Below are 13,715 nucleotides of genomic sequence, written 5' to 3' on the forward strand. Positions count from 1 at the left end.
CACATTAGACCAGGGTTTCAGCCTTGGCCCCGACCGTGCCTCGGTTTCCCCTGGTCTAAAGGAAGGATCACAGGGGTGGTGAGGACCTGCCGCCTGCCCACCTCCACAATCCCGACGAGAGCCGCGGCACCAAGCCAATCAGTGCCCCCCCCCCCCCCCAGCGGTCCCAGAAGCTGCCCCCTTCGCCCGCGGCCTTGTCTCCCTGCTGTCTGCCCACTGGTGCCGTCACGGCCAAGCGTGCCTGCTGGCTCCCGAGCACAGGCCTGGCGAGAACTGAGAACGTGAAAGACATTTATTTTCCTTCCCATCCACTCATGTTCCAAACACAAAACCCAGGCGTGGTTCGCCGGGTGGGCCCACGTGCAGTGCGGCTGTGACTGTGCGGCCGGAGGGGCGCGCGTGGTCCTGCCGCTAGGCCGTGTCCACCTCGCGCAGCTTGTAGTCCAGGATGGTGTCCTGGCCCTGGAACTTGAAGTAGCCCTGGAACTTCTTCTTCTGGAGCAGGAGGGGAAACCAGTAGCTGTCATCCGGCCACATGTGGGCGAAGGGGATCTGGTCCAGGGGGAACCACTGAGGCCGCATCTCTGTGGGTAGAGAGAGCACGGATTCCAGCCCGGACTGAACCGGCCCGAGGAGCCCGCGAGCAGTGCCGCCAGGAGCACCTCCACCGGGTTCTCAGGCTGTGGTTGCAGAGTAGGACGGGGTCGGGCTGCTGGTGCCCTGGGGCCTGCCTCCCGGGAGGGCAGGGCTGCCCGGGTGGCGTGGACTCACCCTCGCTCTCCGTGGGCGTCCCCTGCACGCTGTCCGTGCAGAAGATGTGCACGTCCATCAGCTCGGGCTCCCCCACGAACTCAAACGTGATGTGGCCCACCTTGTGCAGCGCGTCCACGGTCACCCCACACTCCTCCTGCAGCTCCCTGCGGGGCGGGGAGGCCACAGCTGGAGCCGGTGCCGTCCTCAGAGCCCCCAGCATGGTGCCGGAGGACGAAGAGCGACAGAGGTTTTTTTTAAATTAATTTTTTAAATATTTAAATTCTTAAAAAAAATACATATTCTTATTGATTTCAGAGGAAGGGAGAGGGAGAGAGAGAAACATCAATGATGAGAATCACTAATCAGCTGCCTCCTGCATGCCCCTCACTGGGGATCGCGCCCACAACCCAGGCATGTGCTCTGACCAGAATCAAACTCGGGACACTGAAGTCTGCAGGCAGATGCTCTACCCACTGAGCCAAACCAGCCAGGGCCAGAGTATTTGTACACAGAAGGGAAATGCGTCCTCATGAGGGGTGGGGGGCAGGGCAGTGACGGGCCACTGGTTTGGGTGCAGACTCGCTGTGGACCTTGTGGCTGCCCAGGCCTGCCTGCCAGCTGCTTGGCTCTCACGGGAAGAGGGTGGTAGAGCTGGGAACCCCCACCCGTCCACGGCTCCTGCTTCCCCGCGGCTGCAGCTCGCGGGAACCTGGGTCCTGAACTGAAGCCTTTCCGCCAGAACAATCATCCCCCTCTCTCCGCCCCCCCCCCCCCCACGCTGGGCACAGGGTCCCACTGCAGGCAGGCCCCGCTGTTTTAACTCTGGTCCAGCAAGAAGACCCTTCACCCTCCAATCATCCCCTCTCTCCGCCCCCCCCACGCTGGGCACAGGGTCCCACTGCAGGCAGGCCCCGCTGCTTTAACTCTGGTCCAGCAAGGAGACCCTTCACCCTCCAGGCGTCGAGCTTTGGACCTGTCTCTTCGCTCCCCCCTCCGGCCTGTTCTCAGAGCTGCTGCTCAGAGGAGGTAAGGTCAGTCCGGCACCAGCACAGCCAGGGTGGCCCGGCCACGCCAGGGCAGGCGCCCGTTTTAAAATGTTTCCAGTTGCACCTGATGGCAGACACTCTGGCAGGCAGCCCGGGACCCCTCACCCAGAAGGAGCCTCGCACCCCCACACCCGGCAAGGAGGTGCAAACGTCACACCGTGTACCCACTTTACACGCAGCAGAGCGGCTCGGCCTCAAGGACTTCAACCGGTTTTTCCACTGCTGTTAACAGAGGAACAGTTTCCACCTGCTCATCCGAAGCCCCTGGCCTGAGCCCTGAGCCCCGAGTGCGGGTATACCGCATGGCTGACCCCCCCCCCCCAAGCTGTGCAGCGCGGCTCCATGGCTGGGCGGCCCATCACCCGGCAGGCCAGGGCCTGGATCTGTGCTGGGGACTCGGCTGCCACTGCAGCCCTGGCACGGGGAGTCTGAGCCTCCGTTTAGCGGTCCCCCTCCCCCATGGCCCTGTATTTATCTGTTTCTATAAAAACGTTCTCGTTATGCCTGCCCTTTGTCCTTGTCGGTGAAGGTTCTTTAGCTTCATCTCCAGGCGGCCTTCGCAGCATGACAGTTACTTTCTCTGCCCCTACCGAGGACGCAGACACATTGGGTTAAGAGCCTCATCCCGCGGATCACCCTGACCTCTGGAGGCTATTTCAGCCGTAATTTATCCGCTGAGATGCTGCAAGAGAATCAGACGCAGGAGCTCACGGCCACCGCCTCTCCTCTCGGCAGCAGCTGGCGGATCTCGTCTTTGAAACCTTCACCTCCTGAGTCAACATCCTGACTCACTGGTGAGCCTTCCCCGGTTCAGGGCAGTGTGAGAAACGCCGTACCCCCCTCCCGGCAAAGCTACCGCGCCTGGGGTGACCGACAGCAGGGACAGCGGATAATTAACACCTCAGTGAGGTGTCAGCCCACCTACCAGAGCGGCCCCCAGCACAACAGCTTCCCAACTGAGTCCCAAAAACCACCCCGCCCCCGAAGCAGCTAACGGTACTCAGTTATGTGCAGCCCCAGTCTTCACAACCATCCTAAGGGGTAGGTAGGTACTGTTATCTTTAAACATTTTTATTAAATGTTTTTATTGATATTAGAGAGGAAGGGAGGGGGAGGGAGAGAGAGAAACATCGACTGGTACCTCCAGTACCACCCCTCGGGGGACAGAACCTGGGACCTGCGCACGTGCCCTGACGGGGAATGGAACTGGCAACCTTGCCGTGCACGGGACGACACTCCACCAACTGAGCCACACTGGCCAGGGCCTGTTGTTGCTCCCATTTTGCAGATGAAGACACTGAGGCTCAAGGGTTAAGCACCTGCTCCAGGTCACACAGCTCAAAAGGGTGAAACCAGGGGTCTGGCTCTACGGCTGGAATCTGCATCCCCTGCCGAAGCTGGGCCTGCGGTCAGGCCCGCGCCTCCCTCACCTCTTGGCCCCGTCCTCGATGGTCTCTCCTTCGTGAACTTTGCCCCCGAAGCCATTCCAGCGGCCGGCCCCGAAGCCCCGCTTCTTCATGCCCAGGAGCACTCGCTGAGGCTGCAGCACCAGCACCAAGGTGTAGAGCCTGGAGGCGCTCATGGTCCCGGGGGTCCTAGGAGGAGGGCGGGCGGGTTGGCTTGACTTGGGCGCGGGGGTGTGGACGGAAGCAGGTGTGCTGCGGGGGCAGGGGCAGGTGGGGCAGAAATGTGCTCTGGAAGGAAGGGAAAGCCTGCTGGTGACCTCCCAGCTCTGCACGGTCCATAGCAAACGGTCTGGGCTGGCTGGAGGCCGGCCTTCAGACCCTGAGGCAGCAGGAGCGGGAGGGACACACCCTCCCTTCCCCGCCCTCGGCGCAGGCCCCTCCCTGGCACAGGCCCCTCCCTGGCACAGGCCCCGCCCTTTAACCCAGGCCCCCGCCCTTAACCCAGGCCCGGCTTTAGCACGTGCTCCTCTACACACGGAGGGCAAGTCCAACCGGAGTGCTCAGTGGCTGAGTATCCACCTGTCAACCGAGGCCAGGGTTCGATTCCCGGTCAGGGCACGTGCAAAGGTTGCGGGCTCCATCCCCACTGTGGGGCCTGCAGGAGGCAGCCGATCCATGATTCTCTCACCATTGATGTTTCTATCTCTCCCCCTTCCTTCCTCTCTGAAAGCAATAAAAATATTTTTAAAAAAGCAGGAGGGCAGTCCTGCCCGCTCGCCCACTGGCACCAAGATAAACATCAGTTTGCCCCAGGCTGTCCGTCCCCCTCTGCCGGGTGCACTGGCCCCCGCTCACCTGGTCCCTGCTCCCCAGCTCACCTGCCCGGGGTTCCCTGGTCCCTGCTCCCCAGCTCACCTGCCCGGGGTTCCCTGGTCCCTGCTCCCCAGCTCACCTGCCCGGGGTTCCCTGGTCCCTGCTCCCCAGCTCACCTGCCCGGGGTTCCGCGCGATTTCAGGCCCGCGCGCTGCTTCCGGGGGCGTGGCCTCGAGCGGAAGCGGAGCCAGCACTTCCGGCGGCGGGAGCGGATCGGCGCCCATGGCAGGGTGAGCAGTGGCGGGCGCGCGGGGTGCCGAGGAGGGCGGCGGGCGGCAGGGCACCTGCGGTCTGCGCTCCGCGGCACTTATGCGGCGCCTGCTGCATGCGCGCAGGAGGCGGGAGTGGCCGGGGCCCGCACGGGTGTCCTCGTCCGGACGGACACCAGCTCCGCCTCCGTCCTGGCCCGGACTCGGTCCGCCCGGAGATGGGGGGCTGCGGACGCGAAGCAAACAGTCGGCGAGGCTCCGAGGAGCGACGGGCGGGCAGAGAGCGGTACCGGGTTTTAGGAAGAGGAGGGGCAGGTGGGGGGGCCCGCAGGTGGAGGTGAAGCTGGTGAAGAGCACCCAGGCCTCCAGGCTGTGGCTGCTGAGAAAGGAAGGGCTGATTGGCCGAATCCGGGATGTGGATGTGGATGTGGAGGGTGGACGGTGGACAATGGACGGTGGACGGAGGAGGTCAGAGGCCCGCTGCCCAGATCAGGGGGATTGTTTGTGTAACTCCAGCTCCCCGCCTCCTCCTCGGGGTTGGTTCTGGCACCAGGGCCATCTGCCCTCTCCCCCGAGGCTATGGCACTTGAAGGCCGTGATTCCTGAGTTATTGTCTTCAGATCATGTGAACATGCCTTGGTTGAACAGGCTTTGGCCTGGAGCGGGTGTGTGTGTGTGTGTAATGATAGCTTTTTTTTTTCCATCATCAGAAAAATGTAATAAAAACATAATAAAAGTACAGAACCTATTTTGTAGGTTTGAGAGTTAAATGAAGACTCTGGGCAGTTGCTAAACTGTTAAAACCTAACTTTTCCAAAGAGACTTGGAGCTTGCCCTTAAACTATTCACACCAGTTGATTCAGTTTCGTTAAGAAATGTGCTGGTCAGGCGTGGCTCGGTGGTTGAGCATTGACCTATGAACCAGGAGGTCACCTTTCCATTCCAGGTCAGGGCACATGCCCGGGTTACAGGCTTGATCCCCAGTAGGGGGCATGCAGGAGGCAGCCCATTGATGATTCTCATTGATGTTTCTCCCTCTCTGAAGTCAATAAAAATACATTAAAATAAAAAAAAAAAGAAACGTGAAGGTCAGGATCTCTGGCCACCGAACTATCTCACCAGGAACCAGGTAGCCAGGCAAGGCGCGTCCTTCTGGGGCTGTCTCCCCGTCTCACCATCTAGCGAACAGCTGTACCAGGCGGGAAGGAATGCTCCTTTCGCTGTGTCAGTGCCACTAACCAGGACTGGGAGGATCTGGGTTGATACAAAGGTGCTGTCACTGAAGTCTGAGTTTTCCTTACGGAGAAAACTTCAGGAGAGGAAAATACTTATTGATTGATTGATTTGAGAAATAGAGAGAGAGAGAGAGAGAGAGGGGGGGGGGGACACATTGATTCCACCTACTTATGCATTCATTGGCTGGTTGTTGTATGTGCCATGACTGGGGATCGAACCCGCACCTTGGGCACATCGGGACGATGTTCTAACAACTGAGCTCCCCGCCAGGGCGAAGAACACCTGACCACAGGGAGCTGCCTGCTGTGCCAGTGCTCAGGCTGCCGTAGCGAGGCCCGCAGAGCAGGCGGCTTTAACAACCGAAATTCCTTCTGATGTGCTGGCCGAGGAGCGGTCCAGAATCAAGGTGTCAGCAGGCTGGTTTCTTCTGAGCCTGTCTCCGTGTGGGCGGCCGGCTCCTTCCCGAGTCCCCACGTGGTTGTCCGCCTGCCTGGGTGTCCTAACTCATACGGACACATGTCCTATGGGATTCGGGCCCACCCCTCTGACCTCATTTTAGCTCAATTACCTCTTTAAAGACCAGTCCATTTTGAGGTGCTAGGGGTTGGGACTTCAGTATAAATTGTGGGGGGTCACAGCTCAGCACCTGAACCTGCTTTCTGACTGGCTTTGGCACATTGCCTCCCCTCGTGGCCCCCGTGCTGCCTGTCTGAGACGGCACGGCTTGCCCCGGGCCCACCAAGCTTGGGGCTAGTGGATACGGGAGGCCAACCGGCTGCCCTGTCCCTCGCCAGGTGCTGCAGGCTGGCGTGTGCGTCCCTGCAGCGCCACGGGCTCCACACGGCGGCGAGGCACTGCAAGGCCCGCACGGGCGCCGAGCACCTGTGGCTGACGCGGCACCTGAAGGACCCATTCGTGAAGGCGGCGAAGGTGGAGAGTTACCGGTGTCGGAGCGCCTTCAAGCTCCTGGAGGTGGACAGGCGGCACCGGATCCTGCGGCCCGGCCTCCGGGTGTTGGACTGCGGGGCGGCCCCGGGGGCGTGGAGCCAGGTGGCGGTGCAGAGAGTCAACGCTGCCGGCACAGGTGGGTCTCGCAGCTCGGAGGCCAGCGTGAGCCAGAGGCCCGAGGACAGAGCGGTGGGGCACTTTCTGAAGGTGGTTGTTTGGTAGTAATAATGGTAACGACGGGACACCGACATGTTCAGAATGAAAGGTGCAGTGATTAGAATCGACTCGATCACCCGCTCGTGTGTGTGGTGTGCATCCCTTCAGAGTTCTTCTTTTGCACACGCAACGCTGTACCCACGTGCTTTCCGGAATGCACTTCCACCGCAGCCCGCCTGCTGCCGAAGCGCCTTACCGGGCCTTTTCCGCTGGATGGCAGTGCTGTCTCTGACCGCACCCGGTTCCGGTCCTGCTGCTGAAGCCCTTGGGATCCCCGAGGTCCCGCTGGGGCTGCTCCGCTCGCACAGCTGGGGCTCCGCACTCTCAACTCAGGCTCAACCCGAGGATTTTATCTTTCATATTTTCAGGTTTTGTCAAAGGTTTTTTTTTATTTTTTATCCTCACCCAGGGTTATGCTTATTGGTTTTAGAGAGAGGAGATTGGAGGAGGGATGGGGGGGGGGGTGAGAGACATGGATAGGAGAGAGAATATCGATTGGCTGCCTTCTTCTGCACTTACCCCAACCGGGGTTCGAACCCACAACATAGGTATGAACCCTGACTGGGAATCGAACCTGCAGCCTTTCCAGGTATGGGATGGCGCTCTTACCAACTGAGCCACACCAGCCTGGGCTGTCAAAGGTGTTTTTTTTTTTTTAAAATATGAAAAAGGTTCCCCTGATTAATAAACAGGTAAACCAACACCCATACAACTTAGAAAACAACATCATCCTTTTGAACAGGTCCTGGGGGACTGTCCCCGCACCTTAGCATCAGGTCTTTGTGCTGCAGTGAGCCTTCTTGCCGTCTGCATTCCCAGCCGTAGAGTCTGAGGGTCCTGCGTGTGCTGGCGTTGTATGACATTTGTGACAGTTCACAGACATCTCTCCCAGCTTCCTTGGAGTGGGGGCATTTGTGCCCATTTTCCTCACGAGAAAACTGAGGTAGAGGAGTGGAGTGACCCGCAGAAGGTAGAGCATTGGGCCTGCCTGGTTCATTCAGCAGCCCCGCCACATGGCGGGGTGGGGCGCCGTGGGGCTTGAGAATTGGCATAAAAACATTGTTTTTAGTTCCCATGCTTGTTGACCGAGTGACTGAACTTGGGTGAGAAACGTCCCTGGCGCCACTGCAGTGGTTCCTGTCCCCGACGGGCTGTGGAGGAGCAGGAGGCCACGGTGGGCGTGGGGAGAAGTGGAAGCAGCTCTTGGACTCTGCAGGGTCCGTGGGCGAGCAGCTTGCTTTCTCTTCCTCCCGGAAGTTGCCCAACTGCACCCAAAGCGATTTGCCTCGGTGGACACTCCTGCGGGGGCAACGCGATGCTCGGGGAAAGCACCGAGCCGGCCAGCCGCTGCAGCAAGTCGGATGTGGGCAGGGACCACTTTTGGCCCTTATTCTACATCTGCCCTTTCCCCCATATCTCAGCTTCTTTTTAACGGAAAGAATTTGGCTGAAGCTACAGACAGACTTGTTGGTTTAACCCAGGGGCACTTTACATGCTAGTGTAACAGTTTCTATCTTCGCTCACCGGGTGAGCAGTCTCCGGGATGAAATGAAATGACATCAGAGCTGGAGACGCGTCCGGGGTATGGCCCCAGGTCTGCCTTCCACTCGGACAGCACTGGCCTCTCTGGGCCGGTTTTCTCAGATGTGGCGGGAAGCACCCCCACTCCCCCACGTGTGCACCTGCAGGATGTGGAGAGTGGGAAACGGCCCGTGTCCGCCTGCCTGCACATTAGCTCTTTTCCTTGGTCCCATTTCACGATTTGCGGCATGTGCTTTTGTGGGAAGAATCGGTGTAAGTAACTAATTCCCAGTTTCTTCCTTAGATCCCAGCAGTCCCGTGGGCTTTGTGCTCGGGGTCGATCTTCTTCACATCGCCCCCCTGGGAGGAGCGACTTTCGTGTGCCCCGCTGACGTGACGGACCCACGGACCCTGCAGAGAGTCCAAGAGCTGCTTCCTGGCGGGAGAGCAGATGTGGTTCTGAGTGACATGGCCCCCAACGCCACAGGCATCCGGGACCTGGACCACGACAGGCTCATTGGCCTGTGCTGGTCGCTTCTGGACATGGCTCCAGACCTGCTGTGTCCCGGGGGCACATTTCTCTGTAAAACCTGGGCTGGAAGTCAAAGCCACCGGTTACAGAAGAGACTGACGGAGGAATTCCAGAGCGTGAGGACCCTGAAGCCGGAGGCCAGCAGGAAGGAGTCCTCAGAGGTGTACCTCTTGGCCACACAGTACCGCAGAGCCCGGGGGCCTGGGGGGGCCTGAGCTCCCGCCCGCCCTTGCCGGGCCTGGTCACTGCACTCTGCGGGGCTGGGCGGCCCGGGCTTGACCGGGAGGCAGCGGGCAGGACAAGTGGGGATCTTTCTAAACCGAAGAGGACAGAACTGTATTCAGTGGCCATGATAAAAAACGGTCTGTCATGTGATTTGTGAAGAGGAAGTTATCCTGAGAGAGGGACAAAGATGAAAGGAGGAGCCGACAGGCTGGGGAGGGAAGGACAAACAGAGGCCGAGCCGGAGTCTTACAGGCTGAGGCAGCTACAGAGAACAGGTTCTGCCTCTGCTCTGGACAGCACAGGTTTCCAGCCGAAATTTTGGCTCTACAGTGTCATGTAGGAAAATCTGAAATTCCCGTCTGGGGACCAAATTCCTTCTGGTGAATGATCCGGAGATGCCTCAAGCAGCGATGTCCCCAGGCAGTTAGGGGAGACACTGGTGTGAACTGCATGGGCGGGTGTGCTTTGGGTTTTGCTGGAAAGACGGCTGTAATACTCCGGGCTCCCTGGACAGTAAAGGTCATTGCCAAAGCAGGCAGCATGCGTGTGATTTCCCTTTTCCTTCCAGGGCATTGATGCCGCTTTATAAACAGGCAGGTTGAATTGCCTGAAGGGATTTCCATGCTTTTAAGTTTGCTTTCTTTTTAAAAAATATATTTTTTTATTGATGTCAGAGAGGAAGGAGAGGGAGAGAAAGAAACATCCATGATGAGAATCATGGATTGGCTGCCTCCTGCACGCCCCCCACTGGGGATCGAGTCCACACCCCGGGCATGTGCCCTTGACTGGAATCGAACCTGGGACCCTTCAGTCCGCAGGCTGATGCTGTATCCACTGAGCCACACCAGCCAGGGCTTAAGTTTGCTTTTTTTTTTTTAAAGAATAATAGTTTTTCCGTTTCTTTCTTTTTTAAATATATTTTATTGATTTTTTACAGAGAGGAAGGGAGAGAGATAGAGAGTTAGAAACATTGATGAGAGAGAAACATCGACCAGCTGCCTCCTGCACATCTCCCACTGGGGATGTGCCCTCAACCAAGGTACATGCCCTTGACCGGAATCGAACCTGGGACCTTTCAGTCCGCAGGCCAACGCTCTATCCACTGAGCCAAACCGGTTTCGGCAAGTTTGCTTTTTAAAACCGGTTCCTGGTTTCTTCAAAGCCACTTCCTGGGGGTGTGCTCGTCCCCCAGCAGTTACTGACGGCAGCAGCGATGAGTGGGGCCCAGGGCTCCCGGGTCCGTGCCTGAGTCCAGCTGCCTGGAGTGGGCTGCAGGGGAATTCCGGTTCTCATGCCATTGCTGGCGTCGCAGGTTAAGTCCGGGAGCCCTCGTGCTGCTTCCATCATGCGCTCCCCCTCCGGTCCCTTCGTTTTGGGGCCCCATGTCTCACCCTCTGGAAGAAGGGCACTCAGTCCACACCCGCGCCGGGGGCAGCGGCGGGCGGCGCCGGGGGAGGAATCACGCTCCCGGACAGACCCGGTTGCGGTCACGCGGGGCGCTGGCTGAGGCCTGGAGGACGGCGCCAGGAGGACGGTATAGCGGCCTGGCACCCTCCTCCCCCCGGGCCCGAGGAGAGGGGGGTCGCGGGGGGTCAGGGAAGTACCGGGGCGGCCGGGGTCGGAGCAGCGGAGCGCGCACAGGTCCGGCCCTGCGGTGCGGGCGATGCCACACAACACGGTGCGAGGCAGCGCCCGGCCGAAGCCCGTCTTGAGTGGGGCGGGGGCGCCCCGACGGCCCCGCGGGGAGCGGGGGTAGGAGCTCGCGCGGAGCCCCAGGACCAGCCTCCGCGCAGCCCGGCAGCTTCCGGCCGGCCCCGCCGGATCTCGCGAGAGCTCAGCCGCAGATCTCGCGAGAGCGCAGGCGCCGAGGAGGGAGATCTGAGCGCCGACCGCGGTAGGAGCGGACCGGGCTGGTGAGGTGGGTGCGGGGCCCGGCCGGGCTGGGCGGGGGCCGGGGGGCCGTGGCGCGGGTTGTGCAGCCGGGCGGCCCGGGGGCGGGGCGGGGCTGCCCGCTGAGGCCGAGGCTGGGCGCCGCCCCCTCCGTGCTTCTCCGGCCCGCGGGCTCGGACTCGGCGCCCCTCGGCCCCGCTCCCGGCTCTGTCCTTCCGTCCCTGCTCCTCCATTCGGCTCCCCGTCTCCTCGTACCTGCTCCCCGCTCTGTGCCCCGGCTCCCCTGCAGCCAGGTCTGCCTACCACCGCCTCCGCTCCTGCTGTCCATCTGAGCCGGGGCCAGTCCAGCCCCAGCTGCCCTCAGCGCCCCCTGCGGGTCCCCCAGGGCGTCTCCTGGGAGAAGGAGCAGCTGGACAGGCCAGGGCCGAGGGCCGAGGGCCGCGCCGGGACCGGGGGGAGGAGTGGGCCCTCTCGGTGGAGCCCTGGCAGGGCGGGCCCAGGGCACCTGCGGGAGCCGCGTCCACACCTGGGTGCGTTCACAGCAGCAGCAGAGCCCGTGGCGGGCGGGCGGGCGGTGGGCGTCCTGCAGTCGCGTAGGTTCCAGAAGTCATCCTGCCGCCCAGGACCAGAGGGGCCGCCGAGAGCAGGGGGTGTGGGCGCCCAGCTCAGGCCACTGACCGCAGTGTCCGTCGGGCGGTCGGCTTGGATGAAGGGGACGGAGTTGAGCCACGGCCTTCGGGGCGTGCGGAGCGGCCTGGTCGCAGGCAGTGAAAGCGTGTGTGTTCTTTTCATCCCTAGAGCAGCACACGCTTCAGTCCTTACAGGACGGCATCTGGAGAGGAGGTAGTGGCTAAATTTCCCATCGCGGATGGAAGGAACGGCCTGGCCTCCTCCGCAAATGCAAGGGTTAGCCCTGCTGCCTCCCGCCCGCCCGCCGGCCTGCATCTGCGAGGCTCAGGGCAGGGCGAGCGCGGGGCCACTTTCCACGTGCAGTCTGGCGAGAGGCGAGAGGCGAGAGGCGGGGAGGACAGGCCTGTGCGGGGTGGGAATGGCGGCCTGGGAAGACAGGGCTCTGCCTGCTGGAGGCCCAGGTCCTAGTTAGTGGGACATTCCGCGTCCAAGTAAGATTCCTCACTGGATGGCTTGTTTGTTTGTTTGTTTCGGGGTGGGATGGGGTGGTGGGCGGGGAAGCCCCCGAGCCAGCTTTCCTAAGGGGAAACACTTCTCGCCTGTGGACATCACGCTTCTGCTGGGAACAGCCCCTCGCTCCCTCGCTTGCTGGCTGGGCCGGCGGCCCGGCTGGTGTGAGGCCAGAAGCCCAGGTTTGGGGATGCGGGTGCTTGGCTGCTGCTCGTCCTCAGCCTCTGTGCCGAGCAGCGGACCTGCAGGCCAGGCAGGCCCCGGCGCAGTCTCCGTCGCCCCTTCCTGCGAGGCCTCAGGGCCGTTCCGAGCAGCACGAGGGTCAGACTGTTGGGCAGCGGTTGTCCCTCTGCCGCTTGACGACTGGTGGACACTGTCATCCTCACCACGGCTTGGCAAGGAGGGTTCATGACGTCAGTTTACGGATGAGGAGACTGAGGCTCGAGGAGTCTGGGTGCCCAGTCAATGTCAAATACCTTTCTTTTTGGTATTTACTTGGTTGAAAATAGTAGTAATTTATTAGTCACTAGAGCCCAGCTGCAAGAAATTCATGCAGGAGTAGGCCTGCCTTCCTCCGGGTGTCGGCACCGGCTTCCCTCTGCCCGCCGGCAGGCGCCCGGGACCCGGGCTTCCCTCGCAGCCGGCTTTATCTGGAAGGACGGCTGGTCTAGTGAGCATATTATGCTTTCATTATTACAGACTCGAGGCCCGGTGTACGAAATGCGTGCATGGGTAGGGTCCCTGGGCCTGGCTGGCGATCAGGGCCAGCTGGGGCCCCTCCTTCCCCTGGCTGCCAGTTGCTGGCTGCGAGCTGGGGTCTTCCTTCGTTCCGTGCTGCCCCCTGGTGGTCAGCGCACATGATAGCGAGCGGTTGAACTCTGGTCTGTTGAACTCCCAAGGGGACAATTTGCATATTAGGGTTTTATTATGTAGGATTGTTAACAAGTCAGCATTACTGTGTGTTTTGTGATTCCCAGAAACTGGGCTCTCAGTGAGTGTGGCTGTGGGAGGTACCACCTGCCTGCTGCACCCGCCCCCCACCCCCCACCCCCCACCCCCCAGCTGTCTGTCTGTCCCGCTGCTGCAAGGTCGTCCCTGACGTTCCGTGGCTTGGGGGCATGTCGGCTTTCTGTGCCTCTTTCTTCTCTGGCAGATCAGCAGTTGGGCTCCCAGGTGACCCTGGAGAATGGGGCTGTGGGCCCTGGCCTGCCTGACGGGCTCTGAGAGGGCAAGCCGGGGCGGGCACCGCGGGGCGGGCAGCCGTGGGAACGAAGTTACGTGGGAAGGCTCCCGTGACCCCTCCCTTGTCTTCCTCAGAGAGGCGTGGCCATGGAGGACCTGGGGGAAAACACCACGGTCCTGTCCTCCCTGAGGTCCTTGAACAACTTCATCTCCCAGCGCGTGGACGGAGGAGCGGGCCTGGATGCTTCGGCCTCCGCCCCAGGGTCCCTGCAGATGCAGTACCAGCAGAGCATGCAGGTGAGTGTCCTGTCCATAGGTGCCGCTCAGGTGAGTGCCCTGCGGGGGATCGGGGTCTCTGACGGAAAACACGGCCCTTAGATAGGCTGGGTCGTCCTCATGCCGCGGCCTCGCGTGCGGCTGTGTCTGTGGGTGCGATGCCATAGGGACGTGGCTCTTGTGTGCCTGCTGCCTGTGGGCCTGTGGTGAAGTTGGTTTCCTTACACGTCGTTCTGCTGAACGTCGTAGGACCCATGGCCAC

The 13,715-nt window shown here is 61.0% G+C and overlaps 4 protein-coding genes across 10 annotated transcripts in view; 2 read left to right on the forward strand and 2 right to left on the reverse strand.

Annotated features, from left to right (window-relative positions):
* Nucleotides 1-274: 274 nt before the first annotated feature.
* Nucleotides 275-3,413, reverse strand: NUDT1 (nudix hydrolase 1). The gene is made up of 3 exons (XM_059699434.1): nucleotides 3,230-3,413; nucleotides 772-917; nucleotides 275-584 (listed from the first exon to the last, which is right to left on the reverse strand). The coding sequence occupies exons 1-3, from the start codon at nucleotides 3,379-3,381 to the stop codon at nucleotides 412-414; spliced, it is 471 nt and encodes a 156-aa protein (XP_059555417.1). The 5' UTR covers nucleotides 3,382-3,413; the 3' UTR covers nucleotides 275-411.
* An 846-nt stretch (nucleotides 3,414-4,259) lies between these two features.
* Nucleotides 4,260-9,110, forward strand: MRM2 (mitochondrial rRNA methyltransferase 2). Of its 4 annotated transcripts, none has more exons than XM_059699433.1 (3): nucleotides 4,260-4,308; nucleotides 6,318-6,607; nucleotides 8,513-9,110. In XM_059699433.1, exons 1-3 carry the CDS (start codon nucleotides 4,301-4,303, stop codon nucleotides 8,953-8,955), a joined length of 741 nt encoding a protein of 246 aa, XP_059555416.1. In that variant the 5' UTR covers nucleotides 4,260-4,300; the 3' UTR covers nucleotides 8,956-9,110. The 4 variants fall into 4 exon arrangements, with proteins under 4 accessions (XP_059555416.1, XP_059555413.1, XP_059555414.1 ...); XM_059699430.1 differs by lacking the exon at nucleotides 4,260-4,308 and adding an exon at nucleotides 4,322-4,602; XM_059699431.1 differs by lacking the exon at nucleotides 4,260-4,308 and adding an exon at nucleotides 4,462-4,573.
* Nucleotides 9,111-9,236: 126 nt separating this feature from the next.
* Nucleotides 9,237-11,718, reverse strand: LOC132236181 (collagen alpha-1(I) chain-like). The gene is made up of 4 exons (XM_059699556.1): nucleotides 11,678-11,718; nucleotides 11,382-11,588; nucleotides 10,089-11,183; nucleotides 9,237-9,822 (listed from the first exon to the last, which is right to left on the reverse strand). The coding sequence occupies exons 1-3, from the start codon at nucleotides 11,716-11,718 to the stop codon at nucleotides 10,100-10,102; spliced, it is 1,332 nt and encodes a 443-aa protein (XP_059555539.1). The 3' UTR covers nucleotides 9,237-9,822; nucleotides 10,089-10,099.
* The window catches only part of MAD1L1 (mitotic arrest deficient 1 like 1), a 149,600-nt gene continuing 146,651 nt past the window's right edge, over nucleotides 10,767-13,715 (forward strand). For 3 of the 4 annotated variants that reach the window (XM_059699422.1, XM_059699425.1, XM_059699424.1), the window contains exons 1-2: nucleotides 10,767-10,883; nucleotides 13,313-13,474. In XM_059699422.1, coding sequence (XP_059555405.1) covers nucleotides 13,325-13,474 — 150 coding nt within the window. In that variant the 5' untranslated portion in view covers nucleotides 10,767-10,883; nucleotides 13,313-13,324. The remainder of the gene's footprint in view (nucleotides 10,884-13,312; nucleotides 13,475-13,715) is intronic. The other variant, XM_059699423.1, reaches the window with a different exon arrangement.

Source organism: Myotis daubentonii, chromosome 5 (genome assembly GCF_963259705.1).
Source record: "Myotis daubentonii chromosome 5, mMyoDau2.1, whole genome shotgun sequence".
NCBI lineage: Eukaryota > Metazoa > Chordata > Mammalia > Chiroptera > Vespertilionidae > Myotis > Myotis daubentonii.

Bases quoted from the DNA above. Each gene is read 5' to 3' on its own strand.
- LOC132236181 (XM_059699556.1), bottom strand. From the start codon at position 11,718: ATGGGAAATTTAGCCACTACCTCCTCTCCAGATGCCGTCCT. The intron at 11,589-11,677 runs GTAAGGACTGAA...CACGCCCCGAAG, and splicing joins TCCTCTCCAGATGCCGTCCT to GCCGTGGCTCAACTCCGTCC. The intron at 11,184-11,381 runs GTGTGGACGCGG...GCCCCGGCTCAG, and splicing joins GCTGCTGTGAACGCACCCAG to ATGGACAGCAGGAGCGGAGG.
- NUDT1 (XM_059699434.1), bottom strand. From the start codon at position 3,381: ATGAGCGCCTCCAGGCTCTACACCTTGGTGCTGGTGCTGCAGCCTCAG. The intron at 918-3,229 runs GTGAGGGAGGCG...CCCGCCCCGCAG, and splicing joins ATCGAGGACGGGGCCAAGAG to GGAGCTGCAGGAGGAGTGTG. The intron at 585-771 runs GTGAGTCCACGC...CTCTACCCACAG, and splicing joins GACGCCCACGGAGAGCGAGG to AGATGCGGCCTCAGTGGTTC.
- MRM2 (XM_059699430.1), top strand. From the start codon at position 4,388: ATGCGGCGCCTGCTGCATGCGCGCAGGAGGCGGGAGTGGCCGGGGCCC. The intron at 4,603-6,317 runs GTGGGGGGGCCC...GTCCCTCGCCAG, and splicing joins TTTAGGAAGAGGAGGGGCAG to GTGCTGCAGGCTGGCGTGTG. The intron at 6,608-8,512 runs GTGGGTCTCGCA...TTTCTTCCTTAG, and splicing joins AGTCAACGCTGCCGGCACAG to ATCCCAGCAGTCCCGTGGGC.